General features: G+C 69.7%; 3 protein-coding genes and 1 pseudogene across 3 annotated transcripts; all 4 read left to right on the top strand.

Annotated features, from left to right (window-relative positions):
• Positions 1 to 144: 144 nt before the first annotated feature.
• On the top strand, positions 145 to 2,710 carry LOC129532380 (uncharacterized; annotated as a pseudogene).
• Positions 2,711 to 4,850: 2,140 nt separating this feature from the next.
• On the top strand, positions 4,851 to 6,119 carry LOC129532378 (double homeobox protein 4-like protein 4). Its single transcript, XM_055381570.2, has one exon. The coding sequence runs from the start codon at positions 4,851 to 4,853 to the stop codon at positions 6,117 to 6,119; it is 1,269 nt and encodes a 422-aa protein (XP_055237545.1).
• A 1,964-nt stretch (positions 6,120 to 8,083) lies between these two features.
• On the top strand, positions 8,084 to 9,427 carry LOC101128508 (double homeobox protein 4-like protein 4). The gene is made up of 3 exons (XM_063703463.1): positions 8,084 to 8,779; positions 8,945 to 9,004; positions 9,161 to 9,427. Exons 1-3 carry the CDS (start codon positions 8,159 to 8,161, stop codon positions 9,425 to 9,427), a joined length of 948 nt encoding a protein of 315 aa, XP_063559533.1. The 5' UTR covers positions 8,084 to 8,158.
• A 2,039-nt stretch (positions 9,428 to 11,466) lies between these two features.
• LOC129532360 (double homeobox protein 4-like protein 4) lies at positions 11,467 to 12,735 on the top strand. Its single transcript, XM_055381475.2, has one exon. The coding sequence runs from the start codon at positions 11,467 to 11,469 to the stop codon at positions 12,733 to 12,735; it is 1,269 nt and encodes a 422-aa protein (XP_055237450.1).
• The last annotated feature ends 1,166 nt before the right edge of the window (positions 12,736 to 13,901 follow it).

Raw genomic sequence — 13,901 nt, 5'->3', positions numbered from 1 at the left:
CTCCGCTCCACCGTCGCTCGCCCGTCCGTGCCCCTGCAGCCTCCCAGCTGCCACCGTGGAGCGCCTGCCGGCGGAACGCCGACCGCAGGCCCCGCGCACGCCGGGGACGCTGACCGTTCCAGGCGGGAGGGAAGGCGGGCAGAGATGGAGAGAGGAACGGGAGACCTAGAGGGGCGGAAGGATGGGCGGAGGGACGTTAGGAGGGAGGGAGGGAGGGTGGGAGAGAGGGAGGCAGTGAGGAACGGAGGGAAAGACAGAGCGACGCAGGGACAGGGGGCGGGCGGCAGGGAGCCAGGGACAGAGGGAGGAAGGCAGAGAGCAAAAGCGGCCTTCGGCCTCCGGGAGCGACGGGACCCCCGCGCTCCGGGAAAACGGTAAGCGCCCGGCGTCGGCTGAGGGCTGGGCCCACAGCCGCCGCCGCGTCGGCCGGCGGGGCACTCATTCGCCCCGATTCCGTGGCCCAAGGAGTGGGCGGTTTCCTCAGAGACAAAAGACCGGGACTCGGGTTGCCGTCGGGTTTTCAACCGCCTGGTGCACAGACCGCACATCCCCAGGCTGAGCCCTGCAACGGAGCGCGAGGCCGACAGCCCCGACCACGGAGGAGCCACACTCAGGACGACTGAGGCGTGATTTTGGATTCCACGTTGCTTTGCCCTCTGCAAGGGGGCCTGTTGCTCACGTCTCTCGGGCCCCCGAAAGGCTGGCCGTGCTGACTGTTTGCTCCCGGAGCTCTGCGGGCACCCAGAAACATCCCAGGGAAGGGTGGAAGACCGGCATGGCGCCTTCGCTCTCCTTGCCAGTTTCCAAACCGGCCACACTGCAGCCTCCCCATGTTGCCGGACACAGGAATCCATCGTCAGGCCATCGCGCCGGGGATGTATCTTCTCTCTGGGGTCTCGCTCTGGTCTTCTACGTGGAGATGAACCAGAGCCACACGCCTGCGTGTGTGAGACTGTCCCGGCAACGGCGACACCCACGGGCATTGCCTCCTTCACGGAGAGAGGGCCTGGAAAGCTCAAGACTCCCACGGAGGTTCATTTCCACACTCCCCTCCACCCTTCCAGGCTGGTTTCTCCCTGCTGAAGACGCGCGGGAGCCCAGAGAGCGGCTTCCAGTTCCCGCGGGATTCGTGGAGAGGTCGGGAGAGCCAGCCCCCGAAACGCGCCCCCCTCACCCCTTCCCCCTCTCCCCCTTCCGCTTCGTCTCTCCGGCCCCACCACCACCACCATCACCACGCCCTCCCCCGCCCCACCTCAAACCCCCCCACCCCGACCCTGGCCTCAACGCCCTGGGGCCCTTCCTGGGGGGCGGGGGGCGGCGTGCTGTCCCAGGGCTCACCGCCCTTCATGAAGGGGTGGAGCCTGCCTGCCTGTGGGCCTTTATAAGAGCCGCTGGCTGGCTGTCTGGGCCGGCTTCCTGGCTGCACCTGCCGCAGTGCACAGTCTGGCTGCACCTGCCGCAGTGCACAGTGAGGTGCACGGGAGCCCGCCGGCCTCTCTCTGCCCGTGTCCGTCCGTGAAATTCCGGCCGGGGCTCCCCGCGATGGCCCTCCCGACACCTTCGGACAGCACCCTCCCCGCGGAAGCCCGAGGACGAGGACGGCGAAGGAGACTCGTTTGGACCCCGAGCCAAAGCGAGGCCCTGCGAGCCTGCTTTGAGCGGAACCCGTACCCGGGCATCGCCACCAGAGAACGGCTGGCCCAGGCTATCGGCATTCCGGAGCCCAGGGTCCAGATTTGGTTTCAGAATGAGAGGTCACGCCAGCTGAGGCAGCACCGGCGGGAATCTCGGCCCTGGCCCGGGAGACGCGGCCCGCAAGAAGGCAGGCGAAAGCGGACCGCCGTCACCGGATCCCAGACCGCCCTGCTCCTCCGAGCCTTTGAGAAGGATCGCTTTCCAGGCATCGCCGCCAGGGAAGAGCTGGCCAGAGAGACGGGCCTCCCGGAGTCCAGGATTCAGATCTGGTTTCAGAATCGAAGGGCCAGGCACCCGGGACAGGGTGGCAGGGCGCCCGCGCACGCAGGCGGCCTGTGCGACGCGGCCCCCGGCGGGTGTCACCCTGCTCCCTCGTGGGTCGCCTTCGCCCACACCGGGGCGTGGGGAACGGGGCTTCCCGCACCCCACGTGCCCTGCGCGCCTGGGGCCCTCCCACAGGGGGCTTTCGTGAGCCAGGGAGCGAGGGCCGTCCCCGTGCTCCAGCCCAGCCAGGCCGCGCCGGCAGAGGGGATCTCCCAACCTGCCCCGGCACGCGGGGATTTTGCCTACGCTGCCCCGGCTCCTCCGGAAGGGGCGCTCTCCCACCCTCAGACTCCTCGGTGGCCTCCGCAGCCGGGCAAATGCCGGGAGGACCGGGACCCGCAGCGCGACGGCCCGCCGGGCCCTTGCGCGGTGGGACAGCCTGGGCCCGCTCAAGCGGGGCCACAGGGCCAAGGTGTGCTTGCGCCACCCACGTCCCAGGGGAGTCCGTGGTGGGGCTGGGGCCGGGGTCCCCAGGTCGCCGGGGCGGCGTGGGAACCCCAAGCCGGGGCAGCTCCACCTCCCCAGCCCGCGCCCCCGGAGGCCTCCGCGCGGCAGGGGCAGATGCAAGGCATCCGGGCGCCCTCCCAGGCGCTCCAGGAGCAGGGGCGCTCGTCTGCACTCCCCTCCGGCCTGCTGCTGGATGAGCTCCTGGCGAGCCCGGAGTTTCTGCAGCGGGCGCAACCTTTCCTAGAAACGGAGGCCCCGGGGGAGCTGGAGGCCTTGGAAGAGGCCGCCTCGCTGGAAGCACCCCTCAGCGAGGAAGAATACCGGGCTCTGCTGGAGGAGCTTTAGGACGCGGGGTTGGGACGGGGTCGGGTCGGGTCGGGTTGGGTCGGGTCGGGTCGGGGCAGGGCGGTGGCCTCTCTTTCGCGGGGAACACCTGGCTGGGCGTGGAGCGGCGTGTCTTCCCCGCCGGGCTGACCCGCCTGGGATTCCTGCCTTCTAGGTCTAGGCCCGGCGAGAGACTCCACACAGCAGAGAACTGCCATTCTTTCCTGGGCATCCCGGGGATCCCAGAGCCGGCCCAGGTAGCAGCAGGTGGGCCGCCTACTGCGCACGCGCGGGTTTGCGGGCAGCCGCCTAGGCTGTGGGAGCAGCCCGGGCAGAGCTCTCACGGCTTTCCAGCACCCCACCCACGCCCGACCACCCCCTCCCCACCCCCACCCCCACCCCCCACCCCCGGAAAATGCGTCCTCCCCTGGGCTGGGTGGAGACCCCCGTCCCGCCAAACACCGGGCCCGCGCAGCGCCCAGGCCTGCCATCCCTCCCGCGGCTCGCCTCCTCTGCGCCTCCGCTCCACCGTCGCTCGCCCGTCCGTGCCCCTGCAGCCTCCCAGCTGCCACCGTGGAGCGCCTGCCGGCGGAACGCCGACCGCAGGCCCCGCGCACGCCGGGGACGCTGACCGTTCCAGGCGGGAGGGAAGGCGGGCAGAGATGGAGAGAGGAACGGGAGACCTAGAGGGGCGGAAGGATGGGCGGAGGGACGTTAGGAGGGAGGGAGGGAGGGTGGGAGAGAGGGAGGCAGTGAGGAACGGAGGGAAAGACAGAGCGACGCAGGGACAGGGGGCGGGCGGCAGGGAGCCAGGGACAGAGGGAGGAAGGCAGAGAGCAAAAGCGGCCTTCGGCCTCCGGGAGCGACGGGACCCCCGCGCTCCGGGAAAACGGTAAGCGCCCGGCGTCGGCTGAGGGCTGGGCCCACAGCCGCCGCCGCGTCGGCCGGCGGGGCACTCATTCGCCCCGATTCCGTGGCCCAAGGAGTGGGCGGTTTCCTCAGAGACAAAAGACCGGGACTCGGGTTGCCGTCGGGTTTTCAACCGCCTGGTGCACAGACCGCACATCCCCAGGCTGAGCCCTGCAACGGAGCGCGAGGCCGACAGCCCCGACCACGGAGGAGCCACACTCAGGACGACTGAGGCGTGATTTTGGATTCCACGTTGCTTTGCCCTCTGCAAGGGGGCCTGTTGCTCACGTCTCTCGGGCCCCCGAAAGGCTGGCCGTGCTGACTGTTTGCTCCCGGAGCTCTGCGGGCACCCAGAAACATCCCAGGGAAGGGTGGAAGACCGGCATGGCGCCTTCGCTCTCCTTGCCAGTTTCCAAACCGGCCACACTGCAGCCTCCCCATGTTGCCGGACACAGGAATCCATCGTCAGGCCATCGCGCCGGGGATGTATCTTCTCTCTGGGGTCTCGCTCTGGTCTTCTACGTGGAGATGAACCAGAGCCACACGCCTGCGTGTGTGAGACTGTCCCGGCAACGGCGACACCCACGGGCATTGCCTCCTTCACGGAGAGAGGGCCTGGAAAGCTCAAGACTCCCACGGAGGTTCATTTCCACACTCCCCTCCACCCTTCCAGGCTGGTTTCTCCCTGCTGAAGACGCGCGGGAGCCCAGAGAGCGGCTTCCAGTTCCCGCGGGATTCGTGGAGAGGTCGGGAGAGCCAGCCCCCGAAACGCGCCCCCCTCACCCCTTCCCCCTCTCCCCCTTCCGCTTCGTCTCTCCGGCCCCACCACCACCACCATCACCACGCCCTCCCCCGCCCCACCTCAAACCCCCCCACCCCGACCCTGGCCTCAACGCCCTGGGGCCCTTCCTGGGGGGCGGGGGGCGGCGTGCTGTCCCAGGGCTCACCGCCCTTCATGAAGGGGTGGAGCCTGCCTGCCTGTGGGCCTTTATAAGAGCCGCTGGCTGGCTGTCTGGGCCGGCTTCCTGGCTGCACCTGCCGCAGTGCACAGTCTGGCTGCACCTGCCGCAGTGCACAGTGAGGTGCACGGGAGCCCGCCGGCCTCTCTCTGCCCGTGTCCGTCCGTGAAATTCCGGCCGGGGCTCCCCGCGATGGCCCTCCCGACACCTTCGGACAGCACCCTCCCCGCGGAAGCCCGAGGACGAGGACGGCGAAGGAGACTCGTTTGGACCCCGAGCCAAAGCGAGGCCCTGCGAGCCTGCTTTGAGCGGAACCCGTACCCGGGCATCGCCACCAGAGAACGGCTGGCCCAGGCTATCGGCATTCCGGAGCCCAGGGTCCAGATTTGGTTTCAGAATGAGAGGTCACGCCAGCTGAGGCAGCACCGGCGGGAATCTCGGCCCTGGCCCGGGAGACGCGGCCCGCAAGAAGGCAGGCGAAAGCGGACCGCCGTCACCGGATCCCAGACCGCCCTGCTCCTCCGAGCCTTTGAGAAGGATCGCTTTCCAGGCATCGCCGCCAGGGAAGAGCTGGCCAGAGAGACGGGCCTCCCGGAGTCCAGGATTCAGATCTGGTTTCAGAATCGAAGGGCCAGGCACCCGGGACAGGGTGGCAGGGCGCCCGCGCACGCAGGCGGCCTGTGCGACGCGGCCCCCGGCGGGTGTCACCCTGCTCCCTCGTGGGTCGCCTTCGCCCACACCGGGGCGTGGGGAACGGGGCTTCCCGCACCCCACGTGCCCTGCGCGCCTGGGGCCCTCCCACAGGGGGCTTTCGTGAGCCAGGGAGCGAGGGCCGTCCCCGTGCTCCAGCCCAGCCAGGCCGCGCCGGCAGAGGGGATCTCCCAACCTGCCCCGGCACGCGGGGATTTTGCCTACGCTGCCCCGGCTCCTCCGGAAGGGGCGCTCTCCCACCCTCAGACTCCTCGGTGGCCTCCGCAGCCGGGCAAATGCCGGGAGGACCGGGACCCGCAGCGCGACGGCCCGCCGGGCCCTTGCGCGGTGGGACAGCCTGGGCCCGCTCAAGCGGGGCCACAGGGCCAAGGTGTGCTTGCGCCACCCACGTCCCAGGGGAGTCCGTGGTGGGGCTGGGGCCGGGGTCCCCAGGTCGCCGGGGCGGCGTGGGAACCCCAAGCCGGGGCAGCTCCACCTCCCCAGCCCGCGCCCCCGGAGGCCTCCGCGCGGCAGGGGCAGATGCAAGGCATCCGGGCGCCCTCCCAGGCGCTCCAGGAGCCGGGGCGCTCGTCTGCACTCCCCTCCGGCCTGCTGCTGGATGAGCTCCTGGCGAGCCCGGAGTTTCTGCAGCGGGCGCAACCTTTCCTAGAAACGGAGGCCCCGGGGGAGCTGGAGGCCTTGGAAGAGGCCGCCTCGCTGGAAGCACCCCTCAGCGAGGAAGAATACCGGGCTCTGCTGGAGGAGCTTTAGGACGCGGGGTTGGGACGGGGTCGGGTCGGGTCGGGTTGGGTCGGGTCGGGTCGGGGCAGGGCGGTGGCCTCTCTTTCGCGGGGAACACCTGGCTGGGCGTGGAGCGGCGTGTCTTCCCCGCCGGGCTGACCCGCCTGGGATTCCTGCCTTCTAGGTCTAGGCCCGGCGAGAGACTCCACACAGCAGAGAACTGCCATTCTTTCCTGGGCATCCCGGGGATCCCAGAGCCGGCCCAGGTAGCAGCAGGTGGGCCGCCTACTGCGCACGCGCGGGTTTGCGGGCAGCCGCCTAGGCTGTGGGAGCAGCCCGGGCAGAGCTCTCACGGCTTTCCAGCACCCCACCCACGCCCGACCACCCCCTCCCCACCCCCACCCCCACCCCCCACCCCCGGAAAATGCGTCCTCCCCTGGGCTGGGTGGAGACCCCCGTCCCGCCAAACACCGGGCCCGCGCAGCGCCCAGGCCTGCCATCCCTCCCGCGGCTCGCCTCCTCTGCGCCTCCGCTCCACCGTCGCTCGCCCGTCCGTGCCCCTGCAGCCTCCCAGCTGCCACCGTGGAGCGCCTGCCGGCGGAACGCCGACCGCAGGCCCCGCGCACGCCGGGGACGCTGACCGTTCCAGGCGGGAGGGAAGGCGGGCAGAGATGGAGAGAGGAACGGGAGACCTAGAGGGGCGGAAGGATGGGCGGAGGGACGTTAGGAGGGAGGGAGGGAGGGTGGGAGAGAGGGAGGCAGTGAGGAACGGAGGGAAAGACAGAGCGACGCAGGGACAGGGGGCGGGCGGCAGGGAGCCAGGGACAGAGGGAGGAAGGCAGAGAGCAAAAGCGGCCTTCGGCCTCCGGGAGCGACGGGACCCCCGCGCTCCGGGAAAACGGTAAGCGCCCGGCGTCGGCTGAGGGCTGGGCCCACAGCCGCCGCCGCGTCGGCCGGCGGGGCACTCATTCGCCCCGATTCCGTGGCCCAAGGAGTGGGCGGTTTCCTCAGAGACAAAAGACCGGGACTCGGGTTGCCGTCGGGTTTTCAACCGCCTGGTGCACAGACCGCACATCCCCAGGCTGAGCCCTGCAACGGAGCGCGAGGCCGACAGCCCCGACCACGGAGGAGCCACACTCAGGACGACTGAGGCGTGATTTTGGATTCCACGTTGCTTTGCCCTCTGCAAGGGGGCCTGTTGCTCACGTCTCTCGGGCCCCCGAAAGGCTGGCCGTGCTGACTGTTTGCTCCCGGAGCTCTGCGGGCACCCAGAAACATCCCAGGGAAGGGTGGAAGACCGGCATGGCGCCTTCGCTCTCCTTGCCAGTTTCCAAACCGGCCACACTGCAGCCTCCCCATGTTGCCGGACACAGGAATCCATCGTCAGGCCATCGCGCCGGGGATGTATCTTCTCTCTGGGGTCTCGCTCTGGTCTTCTACGTGGAGATGAACCAGAGCCACACGCCTGCGTGTGTGAGACTGTCCCGGCAACGGCGACACCCACGGGCATTGCCTCCTTCACGGAGAGAGGGCCTGGAAAGCTCAAGACTCCCACGGAGGTTCATTTCCACACTCCCCTCCACCCTTCCAGGCTGGTTTCTCCCTGCTGAAGACGCGCGGGAGCCCAGAGAGCGGCTTCCAGTTCCCGCGGGATTCGTGGAGAGGTCGGGAGAGCCAGCCCCCGAAACGCGCCCCCCTCACCCCTTCCCCCTCTCCCCCTTCCGCTTCGTCTCTCCGGCCCCACCACCACCACCATCACCACGCCCTCCCCCGCCCCACCTCAAACCCCCCCACCCCGACCCTGGCCTCAACGCCCTGGGGCCCTTCCTGGGGGGCGGGGGGCGGCGTGCTGTCCCAGGGCTCACCGCCCTTCATGAAGGGGTGGAGCCTGCCTGCCTGTGGGCCTTTATAAGAGCCGCTGGCTGGCTGTCTGGGCCGGCTTCCTGGCTGCACCTGCCGCAGTGCACAGTCTGGCTGCACCTGCCGCAGTGCACAGTGAGGTGCACGGGAGCCCGCCGGCCTCTCTCTGCCCGTGTCCGTCCGTGAAATTCCGGCCGGGGCTCCCCGCGATGGCCCTCCCGACACCTTCGGACAGCACCCTCCCCGCGGAAGCCCAAGGACGAGGACGGCGAAGGAGACTCGTTTGGACCCCGAGCCAAAGCGAGGCCCTGCGAGCCTGCTTTGAGCGGAACCCGTACCCGGGCATCGCCACCAGAGAACGGCTGGCCCAGGCTATCGGCATTCCGGAGCCCAGGGTCCAGATTTGGTTTCAGAATGAGAGGTCACGCCAGCTGAGGCAGCACCGGCGGGAATCTCGGCCCTGGCCCGGGAGACGCGGCCCGCAAGAAGGCAGGCGAAAGCGGACCGCCGTCACCGGATCCCAGACCGCCCTGCTCCTCCGAGCCTTTGAGAAGGATCGCTTTCCAGGCATCGCCGCCAGGGAAGAGCTGGCCAGAGAGACGGGCCTCCCGGAGTCCAGGATTCAGATCTGGTTTCAGAATCGAAGGGCCAGGCACCCGGGACAGGGTGGCAGGGCGCCCGCGCACGCAGGCGGCCTGTGCGACGCGGCCCCCGGCGGGTGTCACCCTGCTCCCTCGTGGGTCGCCTTCGCCCACACCGGGGCGTGGGGAACGGGGCTTCCCGCACCCCACGTGCCCTGCGCGCCTGGGGCCCTCCCACAGGGGGCTTTCGTGAGCCAGGGAGCGAGGGCCGTCCCCGTGCTCCAGCCCAGCCAGGCCGCGCCGGCAGAGGGGATCTCCCAACCTGCCCCGGCACGCGGGGATTTTGCCTACGCTGCCCCGGCTCCTCCGGAAGGGGCGCTCTCCCACCCTCAGACTCCTCGGTGGCCTCCGCAGCCGGGCAAATGCCGGGAGGACCGGGACCCGCAGCGCGACGGCCCGCCGGGCCCTTGCGCGGTGGGACAGCCTGGGCCCGCTCAAGCGGGGCCACAGGGCCAAGGTGTGCTTGCGCCACCCACGTCCCAGGGGAGTCCGTGGTGGGGCTGGGGCCGGGGTCCCCAGGTCGCCGGGGCGGCGTGGGAACCCCAAGCCGGGGCAGCTCCACCTCCCCAGCCCGCGCCCCCGGAGGCCTCCGCGCGGCAGGGGCAGATGCAAGGCATCCGGGCGCCCTCCCAGGCGCTCCAGGAGCCGGGGCGCTCGTCTGCACTCCCCTCCGGCCTGCTGCTGGATGAGCTCCTGGCGAGCCCGGAGTTTCTGCAGCGGGCGCAACCTTTCCTAGAAACGGAGGCCCCGGGGGAGCTGGAGGCCTTGGAAGAGGCCGCCTCGCTGGAAGCACCCCTCAGCGAGGAAGAATACCGGGCTCTGCTGGAGGAGCTTTAGGACGCGGGGTTGGGACGGGGTCGGGTCGGGTCGGGTTGGGTCGGGTCGGGTCGGGGCAGGGCGGTGGCCTCTCTTTCGCGGGGAACACCTGGCTGGGCGTGGAGCGGCGTGTCTTCCCCGCCGGGCTGACCCGCCTGGGATTCCTGCCTTCTAGGTCTAGGCCCGGCGAGAGACTCCACACAGCAGAGAACTGCCATTCTTTCCTGGGCATCCCGGGGATCCCAGAGCCGGCCCAGGTAGCAGCAGGTGGGCCGCCTACTGCGCACGCGCGGGTTTGCGGGCAGCCGCCTAGGCTGTGGGAGCAGCCCGGGCAGAGCTCTCACGGCTTTCCAGCACCCCACCCACGCCCGACCACCCCCTCCCCACCCCCACCCCCACCCCCCACCCCCGGAAAATGCGTCCTCCCCTGGGCTGGGTGGAGACCCCCGTCCCGCCAAACACCGGGCCCGCGCAGCGCCCAGGCCTGCCATCCCTCCCGCGGCTCGCCTCCTCTGCGCCTCCGCTCCACCGTCGCTCGCCCGTCCGTGCCCCTGCAGCCTCCCAGCTGCCACCGTGGAGCGCCTGCCGGCGGAACGCCGACCGCAGGCCCCGCGCACGCCGGGGACGCTGACCGTTCCAGGCGGGAGGGAAGGCGGGCAGAGATGGAGAGAGGAACGGGAGACCTAGAGGGGCGGAAGGATGGGCGGAGGGACGTTAGGAGGGAGGGAGGGAGGGTGGGAGAGAGGGAGGCAGTGAGGAACGGAGGGAAAGACAGAGCGACGCAGGGACAGGGGGCGGGCGGCAGGGAGCCAGGGACAGAGGGAGGAAGGCAGAGAGCAAAAGCGGCCTTCGGCCTCCGGGAGCGACGGGACCCCCGCGCTCCGGGAAAACGGTAAGCGCCCGGCGTCGGCTGAGGGCTGGGCCCACAGCCGCCGCCGCGTCGGCCGGCGGGGCACTCATTCGCCCCGATTCCGTGGCCCAAGGAGTGGGCGGTTTCCTCAGAGACAAAAGACCGGGACTCGGGTTGCCGTCGGGTTTTCAACCGCCTGGTGCACAGACCGCACATCCCCAGGCTGAGCCCTGCAACGGAGCGCGAGGCCGACAGCCCCGACCACGGAGGAGCCACACTCAGGACGACTGAGGCGCGATTTTGGATTCCACGTTGCTTTGCCCTCTGCAAGGGGGCCTGTTGCTCACGTCTCTCGGGCCCCCGAAAGGCTGGCCGTGCTGACTGTTTGCTCCCGGAGCTCTGCGGGCACCCAGAAACATCCCAGGGAAGGGTGGAAGACCGGCATGGCGCCTTCGCTCTCCTTGCCAGTTTCCAAACCGGCCACACTGCAGCCTCCCCATGTTGCCGGACACAGGAATCCATCGTCAGGCCATCGCGCCGGGGATGTATCTTCTCTCTGGGGTCTCGCTCTGGTCTTCTACGTGGAGATGAACCAGAGCCACACGCCTGCGTGTGTGAGACTGTCCCGGCAACGGCGACACCCACGGGCATTGCCTCCTTCACGGAGAGAGGGCCTGGAAAGCTCAAGACTCCCACGGAGGTTCATTTCCACACTCCCCTCCACCCTTCCAGGCTGGTTTCTCCCTGCTGAAGACGCGCGGGAGCCCAGAGAGCGGCTTCCAGTTCCCGCGGGATTCGTGGAGAGGTCGGGAGAGCCAGCCCCCGAAACGCGCCCCCCTCACCCCTTCCCCCTCTCCCCCTTCCGCTTCGTCTCTCCGGCCCCACCACCACCACCATCACCACGCCCTCCCCCGCCCCACCTCAAACCCCCCCACCCCGACCCTGGCCTCAACGCCCTGGGGCCCTTCCTGGGGGGCGGGGGGCGGCGTGCTGTCCCAGGGCTCACCGCCCTTCATGAAGGGGTGGAGCCTGCCTGCCTGTGGGCCTTTATAAGAGCCGCTGGCTGGCTGTCTGGGCCGGCTTCCTGGCTGCACCTGCCGCAGTGCACAGTCTGGCTGCACCTGCCGCAGTGCACAGTGAGGTGCACGGGAGCCCGCCGGCCTCTCTCTGCCCGTGTCCGTCCGTGAAATTCCGGCCGGGGCTCCCCGCGATGGCCCTCCCGACACCTTCGGACAGCACCCTCCCCGCGGAAGCCCGAGGACGAGGACGGCGAAGGAGACTCGTTTGGACCCCGAGCCAAAGCGAGGCCCTGCGAGCCTGCTTTGAGCGGAACCCGTACCCGGGCATCGCCACCAGAGAACGGCTGGCCCAGGCTATCGGCATTCCGGAGCCCAGGGTCCAGATTTGGTTTCAGAATGAGAGGTCACGCCAGCTGAGGCAGCACCGGCGGGAATCTCGGCCCTGGCCCGGGAGACGCGGCCCGCAAGAAGGCAGGCGAAAGCGGACCGCCGTCACCGGATCCCAGACCGCCCTGCTCCTCCGAGCCTTTGAGAAGGATCGCTTTCCAGGCATCGCCGCCAGGGAAGAGCTGGCCAGAGAGACGGGCCTCCCGGAGTCCAGGATTCAGATCTGGTTTCAGAATCGAAGGGCCAGGCACCCGGGACAGGGTGGCAGGGCGCCCGCGCACGCAGGCGGCCTGTGCGACGCGGCCCCCGGCGGGTGTCACCCTGCTCCCTCGTGGGTCGCCTTCGCCCACACCGGGGCGTGGGGAACGGGGCTTCCCGCACCCCACGTGCCCTGCGCGCCTGGGGCCCTCCCACAGGGGGCTTTCGTGAGCCAGGGAGCGAGGGCCGTCCCCGTGCTCCAGCCCAGCCAGGCCGCGCCGGCAGAGGGGATCTCCCAACCTGCCCCGGCACGCGGGGATTTTGCCTACGCTGCCCCGGCTCCTCCGGAAGGGGCGCTCTCCCACCCTCAGACTCCTCGGTGGCCTCCGCAGCCGGGCAAATGCCGGGAGGACCGGGACCCGCAGCGCGACGGCCCGCCGGGCCCTTGCGCGGTGGGACAGCCTGGGCCCGCTCAAGCGGGGCCACAGGGCCAAGGTGTGCTTGCGCCACCCACGTCCCAGGGGAGTCCGTGGTGGGGCTGGGGCCGGGGTCCCCAGGTCGCCGGGGCGGCGTGGGAACCCCAAGCCGGGGCAGCTCCACCTCCCCAGCCCGCGCCCCCGGAGGCCTCCGCGCGGCAGGGGCAGATGCAAGGCATCCGGGCGCCCTCCCAGGCGCTCCAGGAGCCGGGGCGCTCGTCTGCACTCCCCTCCGGCCTGCTGCTGGATGAGCTCCTGGCGAGCCCGGAGTTTCTGCAGCGGGCGCAACCTTTCCTAGAAACGGAGGCCCCGGGGGAGCTGGAGGCCTTGGAAGAGGCCGCCTCGCTGGAAGCACCCCTCAGCGAGGAAGAATACCGGGCTCTGCTGGAGGAGCTTTAGGACGCGGGGTTGGGACGGGGTCGGGTCGGGTCGGGTTGGGTCGGGTCGGGTCGGGGCAGGGCGGTGGCCTCTCTTTCGCGGGGAACACCTGGCTGGGCGTGGAGCGGCGTGTCTTCCCCGCCGGGCTGACCCGCCTGGGATTCCTGCCTTCTAGGTCTAGGCCCGGCGAGAGACTCCACACAGCAGAGAACTGCCATTCTTTCCTGGGCATCCCGGGGATCCCAGAGCCGGCCCAGGTAGCAGCAGGTGGGCCGCCTACTGCGCACGCGCGGGTTTGCGGGCAGCCGCCTAGGCTGTGGGAGCAGCCCGGGCAGAGCTCTCACGGCTTTCCAGCACCCCACCCACGCCCGACCACCCCCTCCCCACCCCCACCCCCACCCCCCACCCCCGGAAAATGCGTCCTCCCCTGGGCTGGGTGGAGACCCCCGTCCCGCCAAACACCGGGCCCGCGCAGCGCCCAGGCCTGCCATCCCTCCCGCGGCTCGCCTCCTCTGCGCCTCCGCTCCACCGTCGCTCGCCCGTCCGTGCCCCTGCAGCCTCCCAGCTGCCACCGTGGAGCGCCTGCCGGCGGAACGCCGACCGCAGGCCCCGCGCACGCCGGGGACGCTGACCGTTCCAGGTGGGAGGGAAGGCGGGCAGAGATGGAGAGAGGAACGGGAGACCTAGAGGGGCGGAAGGATGGGCGGAGGGAATTCCTCTAGGTGTCTTTGCCGGCCTCCTGGCTAGACCTGCGCGCAGTGTGTAGGCCGGCTGAGGTGCAAGGGTGCCCGCTGGCCTTTCTGCCCTTGTCCGTCCGTGAAATTGCTCCCGAGGCTCTCCCGACACCTTCCGACGCTCTGTAGGCAAAGCTTGGAGAGGAGTTTCATCACCTGGATGATCAGTTCAGAGATATGTCACAATGACCCCTACCTGCGGAGCCTAGAAAAGATTTGTATCATTTTGGTGGTCAGTGCAGTGATATGTCACAATGTCCCCTGTAGAAAAAGCCTGGAAATGATTTACATCACCTAGGTGATCAGTGCAGAGGTATGTCAGAACTCCCCAGTAGGCTGAACCTATACAAGGGTTACATCACTTCGGTGATCAGTGTAGAGATATGTGAAAATTCCCGTGTAGACAGAACCCAGACAAGTGTTGCATCACCTAGTGATCAGTGCAGGGGTAAG

The sequence above is a fragment of the Gorilla gorilla genome, chromosome 2, assembly GCF_029281585.2.
Source record: "Gorilla gorilla gorilla isolate KB3781 chromosome 2, NHGRI_mGorGor1-v2.1_pri, whole genome shotgun sequence".
NCBI classification, from domain to species: domain Eukaryota; kingdom Metazoa; phylum Chordata; class Mammalia; order Primates; family Hominidae; genus Gorilla; species Gorilla gorilla.
The sequence above is the reverse complement of the archived record's forward strand: the minus strand, read 5'-3'. Positions and strand labels throughout refer to the sequence as shown.